The sequence below is a fragment of the Aquarana catesbeiana genome, linkage group LG01 (genome assembly GCF_042186555.1).
Source record: "Aquarana catesbeiana isolate 2022-GZ linkage group LG01, ASM4218655v1, whole genome shotgun sequence".
Taxonomy (NCBI): domain Eukaryota; kingdom Metazoa; phylum Chordata; class Amphibia; order Anura; family Ranidae; genus Aquarana; species Aquarana catesbeiana.
The window spans coordinates 990,553,285-990,577,230 of NC_133324.1; the positions used below are offsets into that span (position 1 = coordinate 990,553,285).

General features: G+C 45.8%; 1 protein-coding gene across 2 annotated transcripts in view; it reads left to right on the top strand.

Moving 5' to 3' along the window:
* Positions 1 to 23,946, top strand: part of TLN1 (talin 1) — a 101,137-nt gene that overhangs the window by 13,917 nt on the left and 63,274 nt on the right. For both annotated transcript variants that reach the window (XM_073612150.1, XM_073612151.1), the window contains exons 2-4: positions 15,383 to 15,553; positions 17,618 to 17,715; positions 17,858 to 17,987. In XM_073612150.1, coding sequence (XP_073468251.1) covers positions 15,424 to 15,553; positions 17,618 to 17,715; positions 17,858 to 17,987 — 358 coding nt within the window. In that variant the 5' untranslated portion in view covers positions 15,383 to 15,423. The remainder of the gene's footprint in view (positions 1 to 15,382; positions 15,554 to 17,617; positions 17,716 to 17,857; positions 17,988 to 23,946) is intronic.

A 23,946-nucleotide genomic window follows, 5' to 3' on the forward strand; every position in this document is an offset into this window, starting at 1 on the left:
GAAAACTTTCCAGGTCCTTCCTGTACGTTCCTCTATAATGGGGACTGTTCCTGCAGTACTAGGCTCTAGTCTGGGATGGTCCAGGTCCTTCCTGTACGTTCCTCTATAATGGGGACTGTTCCTGCAGTACTAGTCTCTATTCCGGGATGGTCCAGGTCCTTCCTGTACGTTCCTCTATAATGGGAACTGTTCCTGCAGTACTAGGCTCTAGTCTGGGATGGTCCAGGTCCTTCCTGTACGTTCCTCTATAATGGGAACTGTTCCTGCAGTACTAGGCTCTATTCCGGGATGGTCCAGGTCCTTCCTGTACGTTCCTCTATAATGGGCACTGTTCCTGCAGTACTAAGCTCTAGTCCGGGATGGTCCAGGTCCTTCCTGTATGTTTCTCTATAATGGGGACTGTTCCTGCAGTACTAGGCTCTAGTCTGGGATGGTCCAGCTCCTTCCTGTACGTTCCTCTATAATGGGCACTGTTCCTGCAGTACTAGGCTCTAGTCCGGGATGGTCCAGGTCCTATAATGGGGACTGTTCCTGCAGTACTAGGCTCTAGTCCGGGATGGTCCAGGTCCTTCCTGTACGTTCCTCTATAATGGGCACTGTTCCTGCAGTACTAGGATCTATTCCGGGATGGTCCAGGTCCTTCCTGTACGTTCCTCTATAATGGGCACTGTTCCTGCAGTACTAGGCTCTAGTCCGGGATGGTCCAGGTCCTTCCTGTACGTTCCTCTATAATGGGCACTGTTCCTGCAGTACTAGGCTCTAGTCCGGGATGGTCCAGGTCCTTCCTGTACGTTCCTCTATAATGGGCACTGTTCCTGCAGTACTAGGCTCTAGTCCGGGATTGTGCAGGTCCTTCCTGTACGTTCCTCTATACTGGAAATCTATACGTTGTATCTATAGTGCAGTATACAGGGAATCTATACCTTGTATCTATAGTTCCCTATGCAGGAAATCTATACGTTGTATCTATAGTGCAGTATACAGGAAATCTATGCGTTGTATCTATAGTGCAGTATACAGGAAATCTATACGTTGTATCTATAGGGCCCTATACAGGAAATCTATACGTTGTATCTATAGTGCAATATACAGGAAATCTATGCGTTGTATCTATAGTGCAGTATACAGGAAATCTATGCGTTGTATCTATAGTGCAGTATACAGGAAATCTATGCGTTGTATCTATATGGCCCTATATAGGAAATCTATACCTTGTATCTATAGTGCAGTATACGGTGTATCTATCCAACCCATAACAACTTCTCAAACAATTTGGCAATGTAGAAATGTGTTTCTGCCAATAAAGCTTGTTTAAATTTTAACCAATCAATGTCTGCACTCACACAGGAACTTCCATCAACACTCTGCTGACGGTATATCTGTATCTATAGTGCAGTATATTTGTATATAGAGAGACCTATTTCTATAGTACAGTATACGGTATATCCATACTTCTGTAGTACAGTATATGTTATATCCATATGTCTCTGTCCTTACACTCCGCTCACACACACTCACTTCCTGTTGCTTCATCCTCGCACACATCCTCTTGTTGTTAACTGTTTCCTCCCCACCCCCCCGCTGTGTATACAGTGTGTGTATATAGACTCAGCACATATGTCTGTGTCACCGTCCCACCCCGGCCTCACCCGTCTCTGCAATGTCCTCCTCTATTACTCCTTCCCGTCCTTCCTGACCAGTCTTCCCTTCTCTACCATCTCTGTCCTCTCATCTGTTCTTCTCTATTGGACTATCCTTCTCCCTTCTACAGTCCTAAGTGTCCCAACCTATCCCCCCCCCCCCCCCCCCACCAAAATACTCTGTTTTCCTGGTTCATTATTATTCCCCCATCTTTGTGTCCCCCCCCCCCCCCCCCCCCCAAGAGCTGCCGTCCATTTCAGTCCCAAACCCTCCTTTAAACCTATCCATAACCCCCCCCCCCCCCATGCTGCTCTCCTCTCCTGTGCAGTTGTAGTACAGTGCCTTGCAAAAGTATTCACCCCCCTTGGCTTTTTACCTATTTTGTTACATTATAGCCTTTAGTTCAATGTTTCTTTAATCTGAATTATATGTGATGATAGAACACAATAGTCTAATTTGGGGAAGTAAAATTAAAAAAATATATACATAAAACTATTTTTCAGAAATAAAAACTGATAATTGTCATGTGCGTATGTATTCACCCCCTTTGTTATGAAGCCCATAAAAAGCTCTGGTGCTACCAATTACCTTCAGAAGTCACATAATTAGTGAAATGATGTCCACCTGTGTGCAATCTAAGTGTCACATGATCTGTCATTACATAGACACACCTTTGTGAAAGGCCCCAGAGGCTGCAACACCTAAGAGAGAGGAACCACTAACCAAACACTGCCATGAAGACCAAGGAACTCTCCAAACAAGGAAGGGACAATGTTGTTGAGAAGTACAAGTCAGGGATAGGTTATAAAAAATATCCAAATCTTTGATGATCCCTAGGAGCCCCATCAAATCTATCATAACCAAATGGAAAGAACATGGCACAACAGCAAACCTGCCAAGAGACGGCCGCACACCAAAACTCACGGACCGGGCAAGGAGGGCATTAATCAGAGAGGAGCACAGAGACCTAAGGTAACCCTGGAGGAGCTGCAGAGTTCCACAGCAGAGACTGGAGTATCTGTACATAGGATGACAATAAGCCGTACGCTCTATAGAGTTGTGTGGCCAGAAGAAAGACATTACTTTCAGCAAAAAACAAAATGGCAGATTCTGAGTTTGGGAAAAGGCATGTGGGAGACTCCCAAAATGTATGGAGGAAGGTGCTCTGGTCTGATGAGACTAAAGTTGAACTTTGTGGCCAAAGAAAACACTATGTCTGGTGCAAACCCATCACATCACCCAAAGAACACCATCCCCACTGTGAAACGTGGTGGCAGCATCATGCTGTGGGGATGTTTTTCAGCAGTCAGGACTGGGAAACTGGTCAGAGTTGAGGGAAAGGTGGATGGTGATAAATCCAGGGATATTCTTGAGCAAAACCTGTAGCACTCTGTGTGCGATTTGAGGCTAGGACGGAGGTTCACCTTCCAGCAGGACAATGACCCCAATCACTCTGCTAAAGCAACACTTGAGTGGTTTAAGGGGAAACATGCAAATGTGTTGGAATGACCTAGTCAAAGCCCAGACCTCAATCCAATAGAAAATCTGTGGTCAGACTTAAAGATTGCTGTTCACAAGCGCAAACCATCCAACTGGAAGGAGCTGGAGCAGTTTTGCAAGGAGGAATGGGCAAAGATCCCAGTGGTGAGATGTGGCAACTCATAGAGACTTATCCAAAGAGACTTGAAGCTGTGATAAAAGGTGGCTCTACAAAGTATTGATTTAGGGGGGTGAATAGTTATGCACATTGACTTTTCCTGTTATTTTGTCCTATTTGTTGTTTGCTTCACAATAGAAGAAAAAAATCTTCAAAGTTGTGGGCGTGTTCTGTAAATTAAATGATGCAAATCCTCAAACAATCCATGTTATTCCAGGTTGTGAGGCAACAAAACACCAAAAATGCCAAAGGGGGTGAATACTTTTGTAAGGCACTGTACTTGGTGGTGTTAGGGGTGTCAGGGGTGATATATATATATATATATATATATTTACATGCCTCAGGATACACCTGTTTTGTGCTCATTCTGCTCCAGTCACTTTCCTTGTACACTTTGTGAATACCTGAAGCTGACTATTGAGTGCGGGTGTGACTGGAGCAGAATGTGTGCCCCGGGGTGATGCTTTGTGTCAGGTGTGGGAGAGGCTGGAAATACCAGATCTCAGCTGATGACTGGATGAGGAGTAGAGAACAGATTTCTGTCTGCTGATCTCAGCCAATGACTAGTAAAGATGCAGAGAACGGCCTTCTCTTTGTTGACCTGACCAGATCTTGGCTTATGGCTCAGAATGGAGCAGTGAATGGCCTCCCTCTGACAATCTGGCCAGATCTCAGCTGACTTGGAGAGGAGCAGAGAATGGCTTCACTTCTGCTGATCTGACCTGATCTCAGCCAATGACTAGTAAAGATGCAGAAAACGGCCTTCCCTCTTCTGACCTGACCAGATCTTAGCTGATGATTTGGAGGGATGCAGAGAGTGGTCTTCCCCACAGCCGAGCTGACCGGATCTCAGATGATGACTCCCAGGTAGACAGGACATCTGTGATTATGACTGACACATCTCACTGTTATGCCGTGTACACACGACCGGACTTTTCGACCGAACTGGTCCGACGGAAAGAATACATCAGACAATTCGATCGTGTGTGGGCTTCATCGGACCTTTGCTGTCAAAAAATCTGATGGACTTTAGAAATAGAACATGTTTCAAATCTTTCCGATAGACTCAAGTCTTATCGAAAAATCAGTTTGTCTGTATGCTAGTCCGACGGACCAAAAACGACGCTAGGGCAGCTATTGGCTACTGGCTATGAAGTTCCTTATTCTAGTCCGGTCGTACATCATCACGTTCGAATCCGTCGGACTTTGGTGTGATTGTGTGTAGGCAAGTCCGTTTTGTTGGAACTCCGTCAAAGTCCTTCGGAGTTGAGTCCGACGAAAAGTCCGGTAGTGTGTACACGGCATTAGTATTCAAGACTTACCGCTCCACCTATAAATAAAAAAAAACACCTTTGGTGGGTCTGACCCATTAAATTCCAAGCCATGATTGTGTATGGGGGTGATCTGTCTGTCTATAATAGGATCACCCCCTGTACTATCTCTATACGGGGGATGGGAATAGTGTATGGCGGTGATATGTCCATCTATCATAGGATTTCCATACATCGCTGTCCTGTCAGTATCTCTGCCCAGTGCAGGGGGCTTCATTCTGCTGATTCACCCATGTGGTGGCCCCTCCGGCGTCACCGGCTTTGTGGTTTTATTATCTGTGTGCTGCGTCCTTCCTCTTCCTCCCAGCAAAGAGTAAAAATAATTTACAGGATGTCTGCTCCATCCAAACTCCGATACGGCATCACAGACCACACTGACGGAGCAGACGACATGTGTATTTAACTTCTACATCCATCCATGACTGACACAGTCCACACCTTCTACACCCATCCATGACTGACACAGTCCACACCTTCTTCATCCATCCATGACTGACACAGTCCACACCTTCTACACCCATCCATGACTGACACAGTCCACACCAGGGGTCCTCAAACTACGGCCCGCGGGCCGAATACGGCCCGCCAAAGTCTTTTACCCGGCCTTTCGGGCACTGGAGCCCCCACAACGGTCCGCCCGGATAGATGCTTTCCCTGCAGACCCGGCTTCATAGGGGGAAACAGTACCAATTTCGGGCACTGTCCAGAGTGGGGGCGGAGACACAGACAGCCTGCTCCAGCGCGGGAAAGCTTCACAAGGATTCTCCTCGCGGCTGCCTGTTCATAGCGGTAAGTCCCGCGGTGCTCCTCTCACTAATCCCTGTGCACTGGACAGGCTGGCTGCATTACTTGGCACAGATCACGCTGCATAACTGGGCACAGGTCAGGCTGCGTAACTGGGCACAGGTCAGGCTGCGTAACTGGGCACAGGTCAGGCTGCGTAACTGGGCACAGATCACGCTGCATAACTGGGCACAGGTCAGGCTGCGTAACTGGGCACAGATCACATTGCATAACTGGGCACAGGTCAGGCTGCATAACTGGGCACAGGTCAGGCTGCATAACTGGGCACAGGTCAGGCTGCATAACTGGGCACAGGTCAGGCTGCATAACTGGGCACAGGTCAGGCTGCATAACTGGGCACAGGTCAGGCTGCATAACTGGGCAATGGAGAGGTTGGCTGCATAACTGGGCAATGGAGAGGCTGGCTGCATTACTGGGCGCAGGTCAGGCTGCATTACTGGACAATGGAGAGGCTGGCTGTATTACTGGGCACAGGACAGGCTACATTGCTGGGAACTGATCAGGCTGCCTTGCTGGGCGCAGGTCAGGCTGCCTTGCTGGGCGCAGGTCAGGCTGCATTGATTCGGCCCCCCAACAATCTGAGGGACAGTGGACTGGCCCCCTGTTTAAAAAGTTTGAGGACCCCTGGTCCACACCTTCTACACCCATCCATGACTGACACACTCCACACCTTCTACACCCATCCATGACTGACACAGTCCACACCTTCTACACCCATCCATGACTGACACACTCCACACCTTCTACACCCATCCATGACTGACACAGTCTACACCTTCTACACCCATCCATGACTGACACAGTCCACACCTTCTACATCCATCCATGACTGACACAGTCCACACCTTCTACACCCATACATAACTGACACAGTCCACACCTTCTACATCCATCCATGACTGACACAGTCCACAGCTTCTACACCCATCCATGAGCGACACAGTCCACACCTTCTACATCCATCCATGACCGACACAGTCCACACCTTCTACATCCATCCATGACCGACACAGTCCACACCTTCTACACCCATCCATGACTGACACAGTCCACACCTTCTACATCCATCCATGACTGACACAGTCCACACCTTCTACACCCATACATGACTGACACAGTCCACACCTTCTACATCCATCCATGACTGACACAGTCCACAGCTTCTACACCCATCCATGAGCGACACAGTCCACACCTTCTACATCCATCCATGACCGACACAGTCCACACCTTCTACACCCATCCATGACCGACACAGTCCACACCTTCTACACCCATCCATGAGCGACACAGTCCACACCTTCTACACCCATCCATGACCGACACAGTCCACACCTTCTACACCCATCCATGACCGACACAGTCCACACCTTCTACACCCATCCATGACCGACACAGTCCACACCTTCTACACCCATCCATGACCGACACACTCCACACCTTCTACACCCATCCATGACTGACACACTCCACACCTTCTACACCCATCCATGACCGACACACTCCACACCTTCTACATCCATCCATGACCGACACAGTCCACACCTTCTACAACCATCCATGACCGACACAGTCCACACCTTCTACATCCATCCATGACTGACACAGTCCACACCTTCTACATCCATCCATGACCGACACAGTCCACACCTTCTACACCACCCATCCATGACCGACACAGTCCACACCTTCTACACCCATCCATGACTGACACACTCCACACCTTCTACACCCATCCATGACTGACACAGTCCACACCTTCTACATCCATCCATCCATGACCGACACAGTCCACACCTTCTACACCCATCCATGACTGACACACTCCACACCTTCTACACCCATCCATGACTGACACAGTCCACACCTTCTACACCCATCCATGACTGACACAGTCCACACCTTCTACATCCATCCATGACTGACACAGTCCACAAATTCCGCTATGTCCTGTAATAAGGAGTCGACTTTTCATCTTAATACTTTTCTCTTTCATTCCTCACGGATATTTCTTTTTTTGGAGTGTTCTCCCTCGTTGGCCATTCTGATTCACACAAGAAGCAGCCAAGATAAACACTATAGTTAGGATAACCGTCTGTGTGAGAGAAGAGTGAGAACCTGCATGGGGTACGAAGGACTAAAGAGTGAAATGGGGCTTTAGTTCCACCCAGTCACTGGGGTCAGCTGTGTGAGGTGAGGGGTCCTAGAAAGGCTCATTGTACATGGCTGGGATATCTGACATTCCACCATAGCAATGGTCAGCTGACCCGTCACTGTGTAATCCTGATTGATACACCATCCCCATTGCACATACCATCCCACCCCGTGTACAGACCATCCCACCCGCCAGTATACATGCTATTATTATTATTATTATTATTCTACAGGATTAATATAGCGCCGACAGTTTATGCAGCGCTTTACAACATTAGAGCAGACAGTACAAGTACAATACAATTAAATACAGGAGCAATCAGAGGGCCCTGCTATACCCCTCAGTGTACATACCATCTCACCCCCTCAGTGTACATACCATCTCACCCCCTCAGTGTACATACCATCTTACCCCCCTCAGTGTACATACCATCTTACCCCCCTCAGTGTACATACCATCTCACCCCCCCTCAGTGTACATACCATCTCACCCCCCCTCAGTGCACATACCATCTCACCCCCCTCAGTGCACATACCATCTCACCCCCCTCAGTGCACATACCATCTCACCCCCCTCAGTGCACATACCATCTCACCCCCCTCAGTGCACATACCATCTCACCCCCCTCAGTGCACATACCATCTCACCCCCCTCAGTGCACATACCATCTCACCCCCCTCAGTGTACATACCATCTCACCCCCCTCAGTGTACATACCATCTCACCCCCCTCAGTGTACATACCATCTCACCCCCCTCAGTGTACATACCATCTCACCCCCCTCAGTGTACATACCATCTCACCCCCCTCAGTGTACATACCATCTCACCCCCCTCAGTGTACATACCATCTCACCCCCCTCAGTGTACATACCATCTCACCCCCCTCAGTGTACATACCATCTCACCCCCCTCAGTGTACATACCATCTCACCCCCCTCAGTGTACATACCATCTCACCCCCCTCAGTGTACATACCATCTCACCCCCCTCAGTGTACATACCATCTCACCCCCCTCAGTGTACATACCATCTCACCCCCCTCAGTGTACATACCATCTCACCCCCCTCAGTGTACATACCATCTCACCCCCCTCAGTGTACATACCATCTCACCCCCCTCAGTGTACATACCATCTCACCCCCCTCAGTGTACATACCATCTCACCCCCCTCAGTGTACATACCATCTCACCCCCCTCAGTGTACATACCATCTCACCCCCCTCAGTGTACATACCATCTCACCCCCCTCAGTGTACATACCATCTCACCCCCCTCAGTGTACATACCATCTCACCCCCCTCAGTGTACATACCATCTCACCCCCCTCAGTGTACATACCATCTCACCCCCCTCAGTGTACATACCATCTCACCCCCCTCAGTGTACATACCATCTCACCCCCCTCAGTGTACATACCATCTCACCCCCCTCAGTGTACATACCATCTCACCCCCCTCAGTGTACATACCATCTCACCCCCCTCAGTGTACATACCATCTCACCCCCCTCAGTGTACATACCATCTCACCCCCTCAGTGCACATACCATCTCACCCCCCTCAGTGCACATACCATCTCACCCCCCTCAGTGTACATACCATCTCAACCCCCTCAGTGTACATACCATTTCACCCCCCTCAGTGCACATACCATCTCACCCCCCCCTCAGTGCACATACCATCTCACCCCCCCCTCAGTGCACATACCATCTCACCCCCCCCCCTCAGTGCACATACCATTGTGCCCCCTTCTACCCAGCATCCCCCCCCCAGTATACACACCATTCCATCCCTGTACAATATATAGTTGTTCTCATAAGTTTACGTACCCCGGCAGAATTGATGATTTTTTTTGGGCCATTTTTCAGAGAATATGAATAACACAAACTTTTCTTTCACTCATGGTTAGTGTTTGGCTGAAGACATTTATTATCCATCAACTGTGTTTACTCTTTTTATATCATAATCACAACAGAAACTACCCAAATGACCCTGATCAAAAGTTTACATACCCTAGTGATTTGGGCCGGATAAGATGCACACAAGTTGACACAAAGGGGTTTGAATGGCGATTAAAGGTAACTGTCCTCACCTGTGATCTGTTTGCTTGTAATTTAGTGTATAAAAGGTCAATGAGTTTCTGGGCTCCTGACAGACCCTTCCATCTTTCATCCAGTGCTGCACTGATGTTTCTGGATTCTGAGTCATGGGGAAAGCAAAAGAATTGTCAAAGGATCTGTGGGAAAAGGGAGTTGAACTATATAAAACAGGAAAGGGTTATAAAAAGATATCCAAGGAATTGAGAATTCCAATCAGCAGTGTTCAAACTCTAATCAAGAAGTGGAAAATGAGGGGTTCTGGTGAAACCAAACCACGGTCAGGTAGACAAACTAAAATTTCAGCCACAACTGCCAGGGAAATTGTTCGGGATGCAAACAAAACCCCACAAATAACTTCAGGTGAAATACAGGACTCTCTGAAAACATGTGGTGTGTCTGTTTCGAGATGCACAATAAGGAGGCACTTGAAGAAAGATGGGCTGCATGGTCGAGTCTCCAGAAGAAAGATGGGCTGCATGGTCGAGTCTCCAGAAGAAAGCCATTACTACACAAATGCCACAAAGTATCCGCTTACAATACGCCAAACAGCACAGAGACAAGCCTCAAACCTTCTGCCACAAAGTCATTTGGAGTGATGAGACCAAAATTTAGCTTTTTGGCCACAACCATAAACACTACATTTGGAGAGGAGTCAACAAGGCCTATGATGAAAGGTACACCATCCCTACTGTGAAACACGGAGGTGGATCGGTGATGATTTGGGTATGTGTGAGCTACAAAGGCACAGGAAATTTAGGTCAAAATTGATGGCAAGATGAATGCAGAATGTTATCAAAAAATACTGGAGGAACATTTCATTCATCAGCCAGGAAGCTGCGCATGGGACATACTTGGACATTCCAACATGACAATGATCCAAAACACAAGGCCAAGTCCACCTGTCATTGGCTACAGCAGAATTAAGTGAAGGTTCTGGAGCAGCCACCTCAGTCTCCTGACCTCAATATCATTGAGACACTCTGGGGAGATCTCAGACGTGCCGTCCATACAAGACAGCCCAAGAATTTTACAGGAACTGGAGGCTTTTTACCAAGAGGAACCATCTAAGAAGATGATAAAGAGCCTCATCCGCAAATACCACAAAAGACTTCAAGCTGTCATTGATGTTAAAGGGGGCAATACACGGTATTAACTGGGGTATGCAAGCTTTTGATCAGGGTCATTTTGAGTAGTTTCTGTTGTGATGATATAAAAAGAATAAACGCAGTTGATTGATAATAAATGGCTTCAGCCAAACACTAAGCATGAGTGAAAAAAGTTTTTGTGTTATTCATATTCTCTGAAAAATGGCCAAGAAATCATAAATTCTGCCAGGGTATGTAAACTTATGAGCACAACTGTAATATACTTCCCTTTTCTTGTATAATGTAATATACCATTTCCCTCCCTGTACAATATATAATTTACTTCCCTTGTTCCCTTATTCTATAGTTATATGGTCTTCTTCATTGAGTCCTTCCTCTGCAGAATCCATCTTTGACCTCCCTGCAGCCCTAGAAGAGGCTGGGCCACCGGTCACTGTGACCATCTCTGACTCGAGATTCAAACTCTCAACAGCCTGTTTCTAAAGAGACTTTTAGAAAAGCCTCAATCTCCCGGCTTCTGAATAGGTCTGTGGTCCTGTCTGTCCTCATCAGATTGGCCTTGCCTTATTCCTTCAGCTTATTCATATGATTGAGGAAGTTTAGTCCTCCCATTCCTGGGGCATTCCACTTGTTTCATCCCCGAGTCTACTGTCTGGTCCTTCACAACAAATTGTCATCGCCACATTAGGGGATCTCACCACAACAAAGTTTCCTGCGTTGACTCCATTGCACACCATCTGCATAGGGAAAGTTGCCTGACCCCTTCGCTGGACTATGTGAAAAGTATTATTCCCTTTTTATTAGTATTAGTCCTTTCAAACAATGTTGCCTTGGAAACTGGCTTCTCTCAACCAGTAGCTTGTGCGCCCCGGGTCCTGTGCGAAATTTTGCTGGAGGACCCTGTACCTCCCTGGAATGTCAGCTGGCAGAACACCTTGCCTTCCTGCTGTGGGTACTCTACAGGGGGTAGAGTATGTGTAGAAGACTTTGTGGGACCTCTTCATAGCTCATAGATGGATGGACTTTTGGCATGCGATGTATTGCTAGCAATAATCCCTGTGCTCTCCCGGCAGGGATGCCCCCCCCCCCCTCCCCATGGGAGAACACCATAACGCTACATGCGGGATTCCCCCATCAACACTGACTGTGAGCCTTGGTTCCAGGAAACAAAATTGATCCATCTATGGGCTGTGCCTTAGCCTCTTAGGTAAGATACCTGTCCCTCGTGGCACGCCTACTGATGCTTCTCTGGTCCTGGAGGGATCCTTTTAACTATGGTTATGGTTGAGGTTTGTCAGACTCCACAGCATTCTTCTGCAGCCTCTAGTGTCACCTAGAGGTGTCGGAAAGGATGTTTTAATTTTTCTTCTCGGTGTCTGTTGGTGGTCTCTGTCTCATATCTGGGACTGATGCCTAATTTTTATTCCGATCTACCCTTGTAGCAATGTCTTCTATGCACCCTCTTCGCTCTGTCATGTGGGATTTAACCCTTGTATTTCCTAGTAGGTTCAGAGTTATTTACACACCCTCATGGACTATTATATTGTACACTCTCTGGTGTACCTCATTGAGGTTGGTTGTCTGGCTTGGCAACCTCCTTTTTAGTCATAGTTTTAACTCCTTGGCCATAAGGGTTTGGGCCTCAGGCCTTTATGTAGACCTGGAACTGTTTTCTTTTGTGCTGGGTACCCTTTGGAAAGTGTTCCTCCTGTGGGTTGTTCCCAGGGATTTGTTGACTACACCCTGTTGTGGTTCCTTTCCTTACTGTGCAGGAATTTGTTGTCCCTACCCCTGTTTTTGGCGAGTTCTAGTTGCTATAGCTTCTCACTCGGGTTGAGCACCACCTCGGGGTGGGTGTGGGGGGTTGACTTTCTTCATCCTGGTCAGGAGCATCAGATTTATCCACAGTGTTCTCCCTTTTGGTTGTGTTGTCCGGGTCCCCATAAACGTCAAGAGATTTTTTTTTTCTTACTGCAAAATCCTTTTTTTGGAGATCATTGAGGGACACCTCTCTGGACTTGGATTCATGACCTGTACCACCAAACTGAGGCATGCTGGGTAGAGAAGGGGTTATACATGGGGCTGTCTGATTTTTCTGGTTTGCCAGAGCAACATTCTCCTGTAGACGGCAGTATAACCCAACCGTGTCCCTCAATGGACTCCAAGACATGGATTTTACGGATGGATATATGTTCTGGGTCACATGGGGTGCAGTGAGTTAGATGTGGGCTCCTAGGATGTAATGTATGCTCCCTCCTTCTCCTCCTCCTAGTGACTACTACACCACGTCTGGAATGAGGTCTGGAAAGTGTTGTAATAGCAATGATTATAATGTTCACCGCCTCCCCCTCCTCCAGACTGACTCTTCTCTCTATATATGGAGATGTCAGGAATCCTGGGATGTGTGTGCAACCATCTACCCCGTCCTGCCGGGAATGTCCTCCGATATTCTGTGTATATGGAGATGTCCGGGACCCTCCCTTTATATATCTGTGTGTGTGTGTGTGTGTGTGTGTGTGTGTGTGTGTATATATTTTAGTATAGTATCTGACAAAAGTAAGTACACCCCTTACATTTGTGTAAATCTTTTCTTCTATCTTTTCATGTGACAACACTGAAGAAATGACACTTGTCTACAATGTAAAGTAGTGAGTGTACAGCTTGTATAACAGTGTAAATTTGCTGTCCCCTCAAAATAACTCAACACACAGCCATTAATGTCTAAACCTCTGGCAACAAAAGTCAGTACACCCCTAAGTGAAAATCTCCGAATTGGGCCCAAAGTGTCAATATTTTGTGTGGCCACCATTATTTTCCAGCACTGCCTTAACCCTCTTGGGCATGGAGGTCACCAGAGCTTCACAGGTTGTCACTGGAGTCCTCTTCCCCTCCTCCATGATGACATCACAGAGCTGGTGGATGTTAGAGACCTTGGGCTCCTCCACCTTCCGTTTCAGGATGTCCCACAGATGCTCAATAGGGTTTAGGTCTGGAGATATGCTTGGCCAGTCCATCACCTTTACCCTCAGCTTCTTTAGCAAGGCAGTGGTGGTCTTGGAGGTGTGTTTGGGGTGGTTATCATGTTGGAATACTGCCCTGCGGCCTAGTCTCTGAAGGGAGGGGATCATGCTCTGCTTCAGTATGTCACAGTACATGTTGGCATTCATGGTCCCTTCAATGATCTGTAGCCCCCCAGTGCCCGCAGCACTCATGCAGCCCCAGACCATGACACTAGCACCACCATGCTTGACTGTAGACAAGACACACTTGTCTTTGTCCTCCTCACCTGGTTGCCCCCACACACGCTTGTCACCATCTGAACCAAATAAGTTTATCTTGGTCTCATCAGACCACGGACATGGTTCCAGTAATCCATGTCCTTAGTCTGCTTGTCTTCAGCAAACTGTTTGTGGTCTTTCTTGTACATCATCTTTAGAAGAGGCTTCCTTCTGGGATGACAGCCATGCAGACCAATTTGATGCAGTGTGCGGCGTATGGTCTGAGCACTGACAGGCTGACCCCCCCACCCCTACAACCTCTGCAGCAATGCTGGCAGCACTCATACGTCTATTTCCCAAAGACAACCTCTGGATATGACACTGAGCACGTGACCTCAACTTCTTTGGTGGACCATGGCGAGGCCTGTTCTGAGTGGAACCTGTCCTGTTATACCGCTGTATGGTCTTGGCCACCGTGCTGCAGCTCAGTTTCAGGGTCTTGGCAATCTTCTTATAGCCTAGGCCATCTTTATGTAGAGCAACAATTCTTTATTTCAGATCCTCAGAGAGTTCTTTGCCATGAGGTGCCATGTTGTGCTTCCAGTGACCAGTATAAGAGAGTGAGAGCGATAACACCAAATTTAACACACCTGCTCCCAATTCACACCTGAGACCTTGTAATACTAACGAGTCACATGACACCGGGGAGGGAAAATGGCTAATTGGGCCCAATTTGGAGATTTTCACTTAGGGGTGTACTGACTTTTGTTGCCAGCGGTTTAGACATTAATGGCTGTGTGTTGAGTTATTTTGAGGGCACAGAAAATTTACACTGTTATACAAGCTGTACACTCACTACTTTACATTGTAGACAAGTGTCATTTCTTCAGTGTTGTCACATGAAAAGATAGAAGAAAAGATTTACACTAATGTCACTGAGGGGTGTACTTACTTTTGTCAGATACTGTATATATGCAAATGTCCGGGGCCTTCCTTCATAGATGTGTACACCCCCCTGTATGTATATCTGGATGGGGGTATGCCCCCCTGTATGTATATCTGGATGGGGGGTACGCCCCCCTGTATGTATATCTGGATCGGGGTACGCCCCCCCCCCCGTATGTATATCTGGATGGGGGTACGCCCCCCCGTATGTATATCTGGATGGGGGTACGCCCCCCCCGTATGTATATCTGGATGGGGGTATGCCCCCCCCGTATGTATATCTGGATGGGGGTATGCTCCTCCGTATGCATATCTGGATGGGGGTACGTCCCCCCGTATGTATATCTAGCCCACCACATATGTATGTGATGATTGGACTATGCTGGTTTTTGCATTGTGTGTAACGCGGATCTCTTTCCCCCCAGGTTTTGTCCCATTAGAATAGTTCCCCCACCCCTGTGCAGCCATGGTGGCGCTGTCGTTGAAGATCAGTATCGGCAATGTAGTGAAGACGATGCAGTTTGAGCCGTCCACCATGATTTATGACGCCTGTCGCATGATACGGGAGCGGGTGCCGGAGGCGCAGATTGGACAGCGTGAGTTGTTATTTGTGAATCATACATGAAGGGACAAGGGTTCGGGTACACAGGGTTATACTGCCTCCCTGCCGGGTGTACGTTCCATCCTCAGCCGGGACCAACTTCACGTGTCAGGTTCTTCCAGCAGTTCTATGAACCAACCAAGGCATGCTGGGAGGAGAGGAGTTATATAGGACCAAGGCATGCTGGGAGGGAAGGAGTTATATAGGACCAAGGCATGCTGGAAGAGGAAGAGTTATATAGGACTAAGGCATGCTGGGTGGAGTTATATAGGACCAAAGCATGCTGGGAGAGGAGGAGTTATATAGGACCAAGGCATGCTGGGAGGAGAGGAGGAGTTATATAGGACTAAGGCATGCTGGGAGGGGAGGCGTTATATAGGACCAAGGCATGCTGGGAGAGGAAGAGTTATATAGGACCAAAGAATGCTGGGAGAGGAGGAGTTATATAGGACCAAGGCATGCTGGGAGAGGAGGAGTTATATAGGACCAAGGCATGCTGGGAGAGGAGGAGTTATATAGGACCAAGGCATGCTGGGAGAGGAGGAGTTATATAGGACCAAGGCATGCTGGGAGAGGAGGAGTTATATAGGACCAAGGCATGCTGGGAGAGGAGGAGTTATATAGGACCAAGGCATGCTGGTAGGAGTTATATAGGACCAAGGCATGCTGGTAGAGGAGGAGTTATATAGGACCAAGGCATGCTGGGAGGAGTTATATAGGACCAAGGCATGCTGGTAGAGGAGGAGTTATATAGGACCAAGGCATGCTGCTAGGAGTTATATAGGACCAAAGCATGCTGGGAGAGGAGGAGTTTTATATAGGACCAAGGCATGCTGGTAGGAGTTATATAGGACCAAGGCATGCTGGTAGAGGAGGAGTTATATAGGACCAAGGCATGCTGGGAGAGGATGAGTTATATAGGACCAAGGCATGCTGGGAGAGGATGAGTTATATAGGACCAAGGCATGCTGGTAGGAGTTATATAGGACCAAGGCATGCTGGTAGAGGAGGAGTTATATAGGACTAAGGCATGCTGGGAGAGGAGGAGTTATATAGGACCAAGGCATGCTGCTAGGAGTTATATAGGACCAAAGCATGCTGGGAGAGGAGGAGTTTTATATAGGACCAAGGCATGCTGGGAGGGGAGGAGTTATATAGGACCAAAGCATGTTGGAAGAGGAAGAGTTATATAGGACTAAGGCATGCTGGGAGAAGAGGAGTTATATAGGACCAAGGCATGCTGGGAGAGGAGGAGTTATATAGGACTAAGGCATGCTGGGAGGAGTTATATAGGACTAAGGCATGCTGGGAGGAGTTATATAGGACCAAAGCATGCTGGGAGAGGAGGAGTTTTATATAGGACCAAGGCATGCTGGGAGGGGAGGAGTTATATAGGACCAGGGCATGCTGGGAGAGGATGAGTTATATAGGACCAAGGCATGCTGGGAGAAGAAGAGTTATATAGGACTAAGGCATGCTGGGAGGAGTTATATAGGACCAAAGCATGCTGGGAGAGGAGGAGTTTTATATAGGACCAAGGCATGCTGGGAGAGGAGGAGTTATATAGGACCAAGGCATGCTGGGAGAGGATGAGTTATATAGGACCAAGGCATGCTGGGAGGAGTTATATAGGACCAAGGCATGCTGGGAGAGGAGGAGTTTTATATAGGACCAAGGTATGCTGGGAGGGGAGGAGCTATATATATATATATATATATATATATATATATATATATATATATATGTATATATGTATATGTCACTACTGGGAGGGGGAGGGGTTGTATAGGAGATGTCACTGGAGGGAGAGAAGTTATATAGGAGTTGTCACTGCTGGGAGGGGTTGTATAGGAGATGTCACCGGAGGGAGAGAAGTTATATAGGAGATGTCACTGCTGGGAGGGGGAGGGGTTGTATAGAAGATGTCACTGCTGGGAGGGGAAGGGGTTATATTGAGGGAACATAGATGAGGGTGGGGGGAGGGTCTATGATGGAGGGGACTCACTGGGAACATGCTGCTGTGCTGCTCTCACGCTTCTATCTTCCTCCTTTTCTGTAGCAAATGATTTTGGTCTTTTCTTATCGGACGAGGATCCCAAGAAAGGAATCTGGCTGGAGGCGGGGAAGGCGCTCGATTATTACATGTTACGGAATGGGGTAAATGCATCCAGGGGAAGATTTGTGTCTGTTTTTGTATACTTTGCTGACGTTTGTGTGCTGACAGTGGTGTGGTGTCATGTGATCTGCTTGTGTCTTTCATCTGGATCATGTGATACAATCATGTTTTGCACTCTCTTAGGACACCTTGGAGTACAGGAAGAAGCAGCGACCTCTGAAGATCCGCATGTTGGATGGGACAGTGAAAACCGTCATGGTGGACGATTCCAAGACAATGAGTGATCTTCTGATGACCATCTGTGCCCGGATTGGTAAGATCTGACACATACCTCTGATAGATCCCGTGTAATCTGACATGTCTCCTTTCATAGATTCCGTGTAATCTGACATCACTCTGATGGATCCCGTGTAATCTGACACGTCTCTTCTGATAGATCCCGTGTAATCTGACATGTCTCTTCTGATAGATCCCGTGTAATCTGACACGTCTCTTCTGATAGATCCCGTGTAATCTGACATGTCTCTTCTGATAGATCCAGTGTAATCTGACATGTCTCCTCTGATGGATTCCGTGTAATCTGACATCACTCCTTTGATAGATCCCGTGTAATCTGACATGTCTCCTTTCATAGATCCGTGTAATCTGACATGTCTCCTCTGATGGATCCCGTGTAATCTGACATGTCTCCTTTCATACATCCCGTGTAATCTGACATGTGTCCTCTGATGGATCCCGTGTAATCTGACATCACTCCTCTGATGGATCCCGTGTAATCTGACATGTCTCCTCTGATAGATCACATGTAATCTGACATCACTCCTCTGATGGATCCCATGTAATCTGACACATCACCTCTGATCCCGTGTAATCTGACATGTCTCCTCTAATAGATCCCGTGTAATCTGACACGTCTCCTTTCATAGATCCCGTGTAATCTGACATGTCTCCTCTGATAGATCCCGTGTAATCTGACATCACTCCTCTGATGGATCCCATGTAATCTGACACATCACCTTTGATCCCGTGTAATCTGACATGTTTCCTCTGATAGAGCCCATGTAATTTGACATGTCTCTTCTGATGGATTCCGTGTAATCTGACATGTCTCCTCTCATGGATTCCGTGTAATCTGACATCACTCCTTTGATAGATTCCGTGTAATCTGACACGTCTCCTTTGATAGATCCCGTGTAATCTGACACGTCTCCTCTGATGATCCCGTGTAATCTGACATGTCTCTTCTGATAGATCCCGTGTAATCTGACATGTCTCTTCTGATAGATCCTGTGTAATCTGACACGTCTCCTCTGATAGATCCCAAGTAATCTGACATGTCTACTTTGATAGATCCCGTGTAATCTGACACATCACCTCTGATGGATCCCGTGTAATCTGACATGTCTCCTTTGATAGATCCCGTGTAATCTGACACATCACCTCTGATGGATCCCGTGTAATCTGACATGTCTCCTCTGATGGATTCCGTGTAATATGACATCACTCCTTTGATAGATCCCGTGTAATCTGACACGTCTCCTCTGATAGATCCCGTGTAATCTGACATGTCTCTTCTGATAGATCCCGTGTAATCTGACATGTCTCTTCTGATAGATCCCGTGTAATCTGACACGTCTCCTCTGATAGATTCCGTGTAATCTGACACGTCTCCTCTGATAGATCCAGTGTAATCTGACACGTCTCCTCTGATAGATTCCGTGTAATCTGACATGTCTCCTTTGATAGATCCCGTGTAATCTGACTTCTCATTAATACATGCAGAGTGTCTTCACACTCATTGAAAACCTGAACCATCCCCACTGAACCGACCCAATTCCCATAAGTGTGTGACCAGCTTAGAGCGGGATCTGGGGGGAGGGGTGTACTGGTCACCAGGATACGAATGTCCCCGGATGAGCTCATGTCTGCCGAGCATTGTGTGTCACCGTCCCGGGTATTTTTATCTTTACGTGCCACCCGTGTGGGTCTTACATGTTTAACTTGGGTATAAACCACACACAAATACGCTGCTACACGGGCTGTATACACTCTATATACCGTGTCTGTATACACTCTGTATATACTGTGTGTATATACTCTGTATATACTGTGTCTGTATACACTCTGTATATACTGTGTGTATATACTCTGTATATACTGTGTCTGTATACACTCTGTATATACTGTGTGTATATACTCTGTATATACTGTGTCTGTATACACTCTTAATATACTGTCTGTATACACTCTATATATACTGTGTGTATATACTCTATATATACTGTGTGTATATACTCTGTATATACTGTGTCTGTATACACTCTTTATATACTGTCTGTATACACTCTATATATACTGTGTCTGTATACACTCTATATACTGTGTCTGTATACACTCTATATATACTGTCTGTATACACTATATATACTGTGTCTTTGTATATGTATATGTGTATATATATATATATATATATATATATATATATATATTAGTGTGTGTGTACAGAGTATATATACTGTGTCAGTATACACTCTGTATATACTGTGTCAGTATACACTCTGTATATACTTTGTCTGTATACACTCTGTATATACTGTGTATACACTCTGTATATACTATGTCAGTATACTGTCTGTATATACTGTGTCTGTATACACTCTGTATGTACTGTGTCTGTATACACTCTGTATATACTGTGTCTGTATACACTCTTTATATACTGTCTGCATACACTCTATATATACTGTGTCTGTATATACTGTGTCTGTATACACTCTATATACTGTGTCTGTATACACTCTATATACTGTGTCTGTATACACTCTATATACTGTGTCTGTATACACTCTATATACTGTGTCTGTATACACTCTATATACTGTGTCTGTATACACTCTATATACTGTGTCTGTATACACTCTATATACTGTGTCTGTATACACTCTATATACTGTGTCTGTATACACTCTTTATATACTGTCTTTGTATATGTATGTATATGTATGTATATATATATATTAGTGTGTGTGTACAGAGTATATATACTGTGTCAGTATACACTCTGTATATACTTTGTCTGTATACACTCTGTATATACTATGTCAGTATACTGTCTGTATATACTGTGTCTGTATACACTCTGTGTATATACCGTGTCTGTATACACTCTGTATATATACCGTGTCTGTATACACTCTGTATATATACCGTGTCTGTATACACTCTGTATATATACCGTGTCTGTATACACTCTGTATATATACCGTGTCTGTATACACTCTGTGTATATACCGTGTCTGTATATACCGTGTCTGTATACACTCTGTGTATATACCGTGTCTGTATACACTCTGTATATATACCGTGTCTGTATACACTCTGTGTATATACAGTGTCTGTATACACTCTGTATATATACCGTGTCTGTATACACTCTGTATATATACAGTGTCTGTATACACTCTGTATATATACCGTGTCTGTATATATACCGTGTCTGTATACACTCTGTATATATACCGTGTCTGTATACACTCTGTATATATACCGTGTCTGTATACACTCTGTATATATACCGTGTCTGTATACACTCTGTATATATACCGTGTCTCTATACACTCTGTATATACTGTGTCTGTATACACTCTATATATACTGTGTGTATATACTCTGTATATACTGTGTCTGTATACACTCTTTATATACTGTCTGTATACACTCTATATATACTGTGTCTGTATACACTCTATATACTGTGTCTGTATACACTCTATATATACTGTCTGTATACACTATATATACTGTGTCTTTGTATATGTATGTATGTATGTATGTGTATATATATATATATATATATATATATATATATATATATATATATATTAGTGTGTGTGTACAGAGTATATATACTGTGTCAGTATACACTCTGTGTATACTTTGTCTGTATACACTCTGTATATACTGTGTATACACTCTGTATATACTATGTCAGTATACTGTCTGTATATACTGTGTCTGTATACACTCTGTATGTACTGTGTCTGTATACACTCTGTATATACTGTGTCTGTATACACTCTTTATATACTGTCTGTATACACTCTATATACTGTGTCTGTATACACTCTATATACTGTGTCTGTATATACTCTTTATATACTGTCTGTATACACTCTTTATATACTGTCTTTGTATATGTATATATATATATATATATATATATATATATATATATATTAGTGTGTGTGTACAGAGTATATATACTGTGTCAGTATACACTCTGTATATACTTTGTCTGTATACACTCTGTATATACTATGTCAGTATACTGTCTGTATATACTGTGTCTGTATACACTCTGTATATATACTGTGTCTGTATACACTCTGTATATATACCGTGTCTGTATACACTCTGTATATATACCGTGTCTGTATACACTCTGTGTATATACCGTGTCTGTATACACTCTGTGTATATACCGTGTCTGTATACACTCTGTGTATATACCGTGTCTGTATACACTCTGTGTATATACCGTGTCTGTATACACTCTGTATATATACCGTGTCTGTATACACTCTGTGTATATACCGTGTCTGTATACACTCTGTGTATATACCGTGTCTGTATACACTCTGTATATATACCGTGTCTGTATACACTCTGTATATATACCGTGTCTGTATACACTCTGTATATATACCGTGTCTGTATACACTCTGTGTATATACCGTGTCTGTATACACTCTGTGTATATACCGTGTCTGTATACACTCTGTGTATATACCGTGTCTGTATACACTCTGTGTATATACCGTGTCTGTATACACTCTGTATATATACCGTGTCTGTATATATACCGTGTCTGTATACACTCTGTATATATACCGTGTCTGTATACACTCTGTATATATACCGTGTCTGTATATATACCGTGTCTGTATACACTCTGTATATATACCGTGTCTGTATACACTCTGTATATATACCGTGTCTGTATACACTCTGTATATATACCGTGTCTGTATATATACCATGTCTGTATACACTCTGTGTATATACCGTGTCTGTATACACTCTGTGTATATACCGTGTCTGTATACACTCTGTATATATACCGTGTCTGTATACACTCTGTATATATACCGTGTCTGTATACACTCTGTATATATACCGTGTCTGTATACACTCTGTGTATATACCGTGTCTGTATACACTCTGTGTATATACCGTGTCTGTATACACTCTGTGTATATACCGTGTCTGTATACACTCTGTGTATATACCGTGTCTGTATACACTCTGTGTATATACCGTGTCTGTATACACTCTGTGTATATACCGTGTCTGTATACACTCTGTATATATACCGTGTCTGTATACACTCTGTATATACCGTGTCTGTGGTCTTCTCTTCAGTCAGATTCTTGGCACATTGTAAGCAAATGTTTTCTTCAAGAACAGAAAATTCTGACTTTGGGATGAAAGGGACGTCCCACACTGAGAGTTCTAATCCTGGTGGTGGCTTCTGTGGAAGGCCGTACCATTCAAGAATTTCATGTGAGACCTTCTAACACAACATCTTGTGGACATGAAACAAACGTGATCCTCCTCTTCACCTACCCATCATGTACCTGTCCAGCTAAAACATAGGAATTACCTGACCTGGGGACTCTCCATCCCAGCCTGAACCATAGAGAAGTCTTTCCTTCCTTATCACTGCTATCTCCGATAGACCTTACACCCCCCCCCGATAGACCCTACATCCCCCCCCCCCCCGATAGACCTTACACTCCCCCCCCGATAGACCTTGCACTCCCCCCCGATAGACCCTACACTCCCCCCCCCGATAGACCCTACACTCCCCCCCGATAGACCTTGCACTCCCCCCCGATAGACCCTACACTCCCCCCCCCGATAGACCTTACACTCCCCCCCGATAGACCCTACATCCCCCCCCCCCCCGATAGACCTTACACTCCCCCCCCGATAGACCTTGCACTCCCCCCCGATAGACCCTACACTCCCCCCCCCGATAGACCTTACACTCCCCCCCGATAGACCCTACATCCCCCCCCCCCCCGATAGACCTTACACTCCCCCCCCGATAGACCTTGCACTCCCCCCCGATAGACCTTACACTCCCCCCCGATAGACCCTACACTCCCCCCCCCGATAGACCCTACACTCCCCCCCGATAGACCTTACACTCCCCCCCGATAGACCTTACACTCCCCCCCCCCCCCCGATAGACCCCACACTCCCCCCCC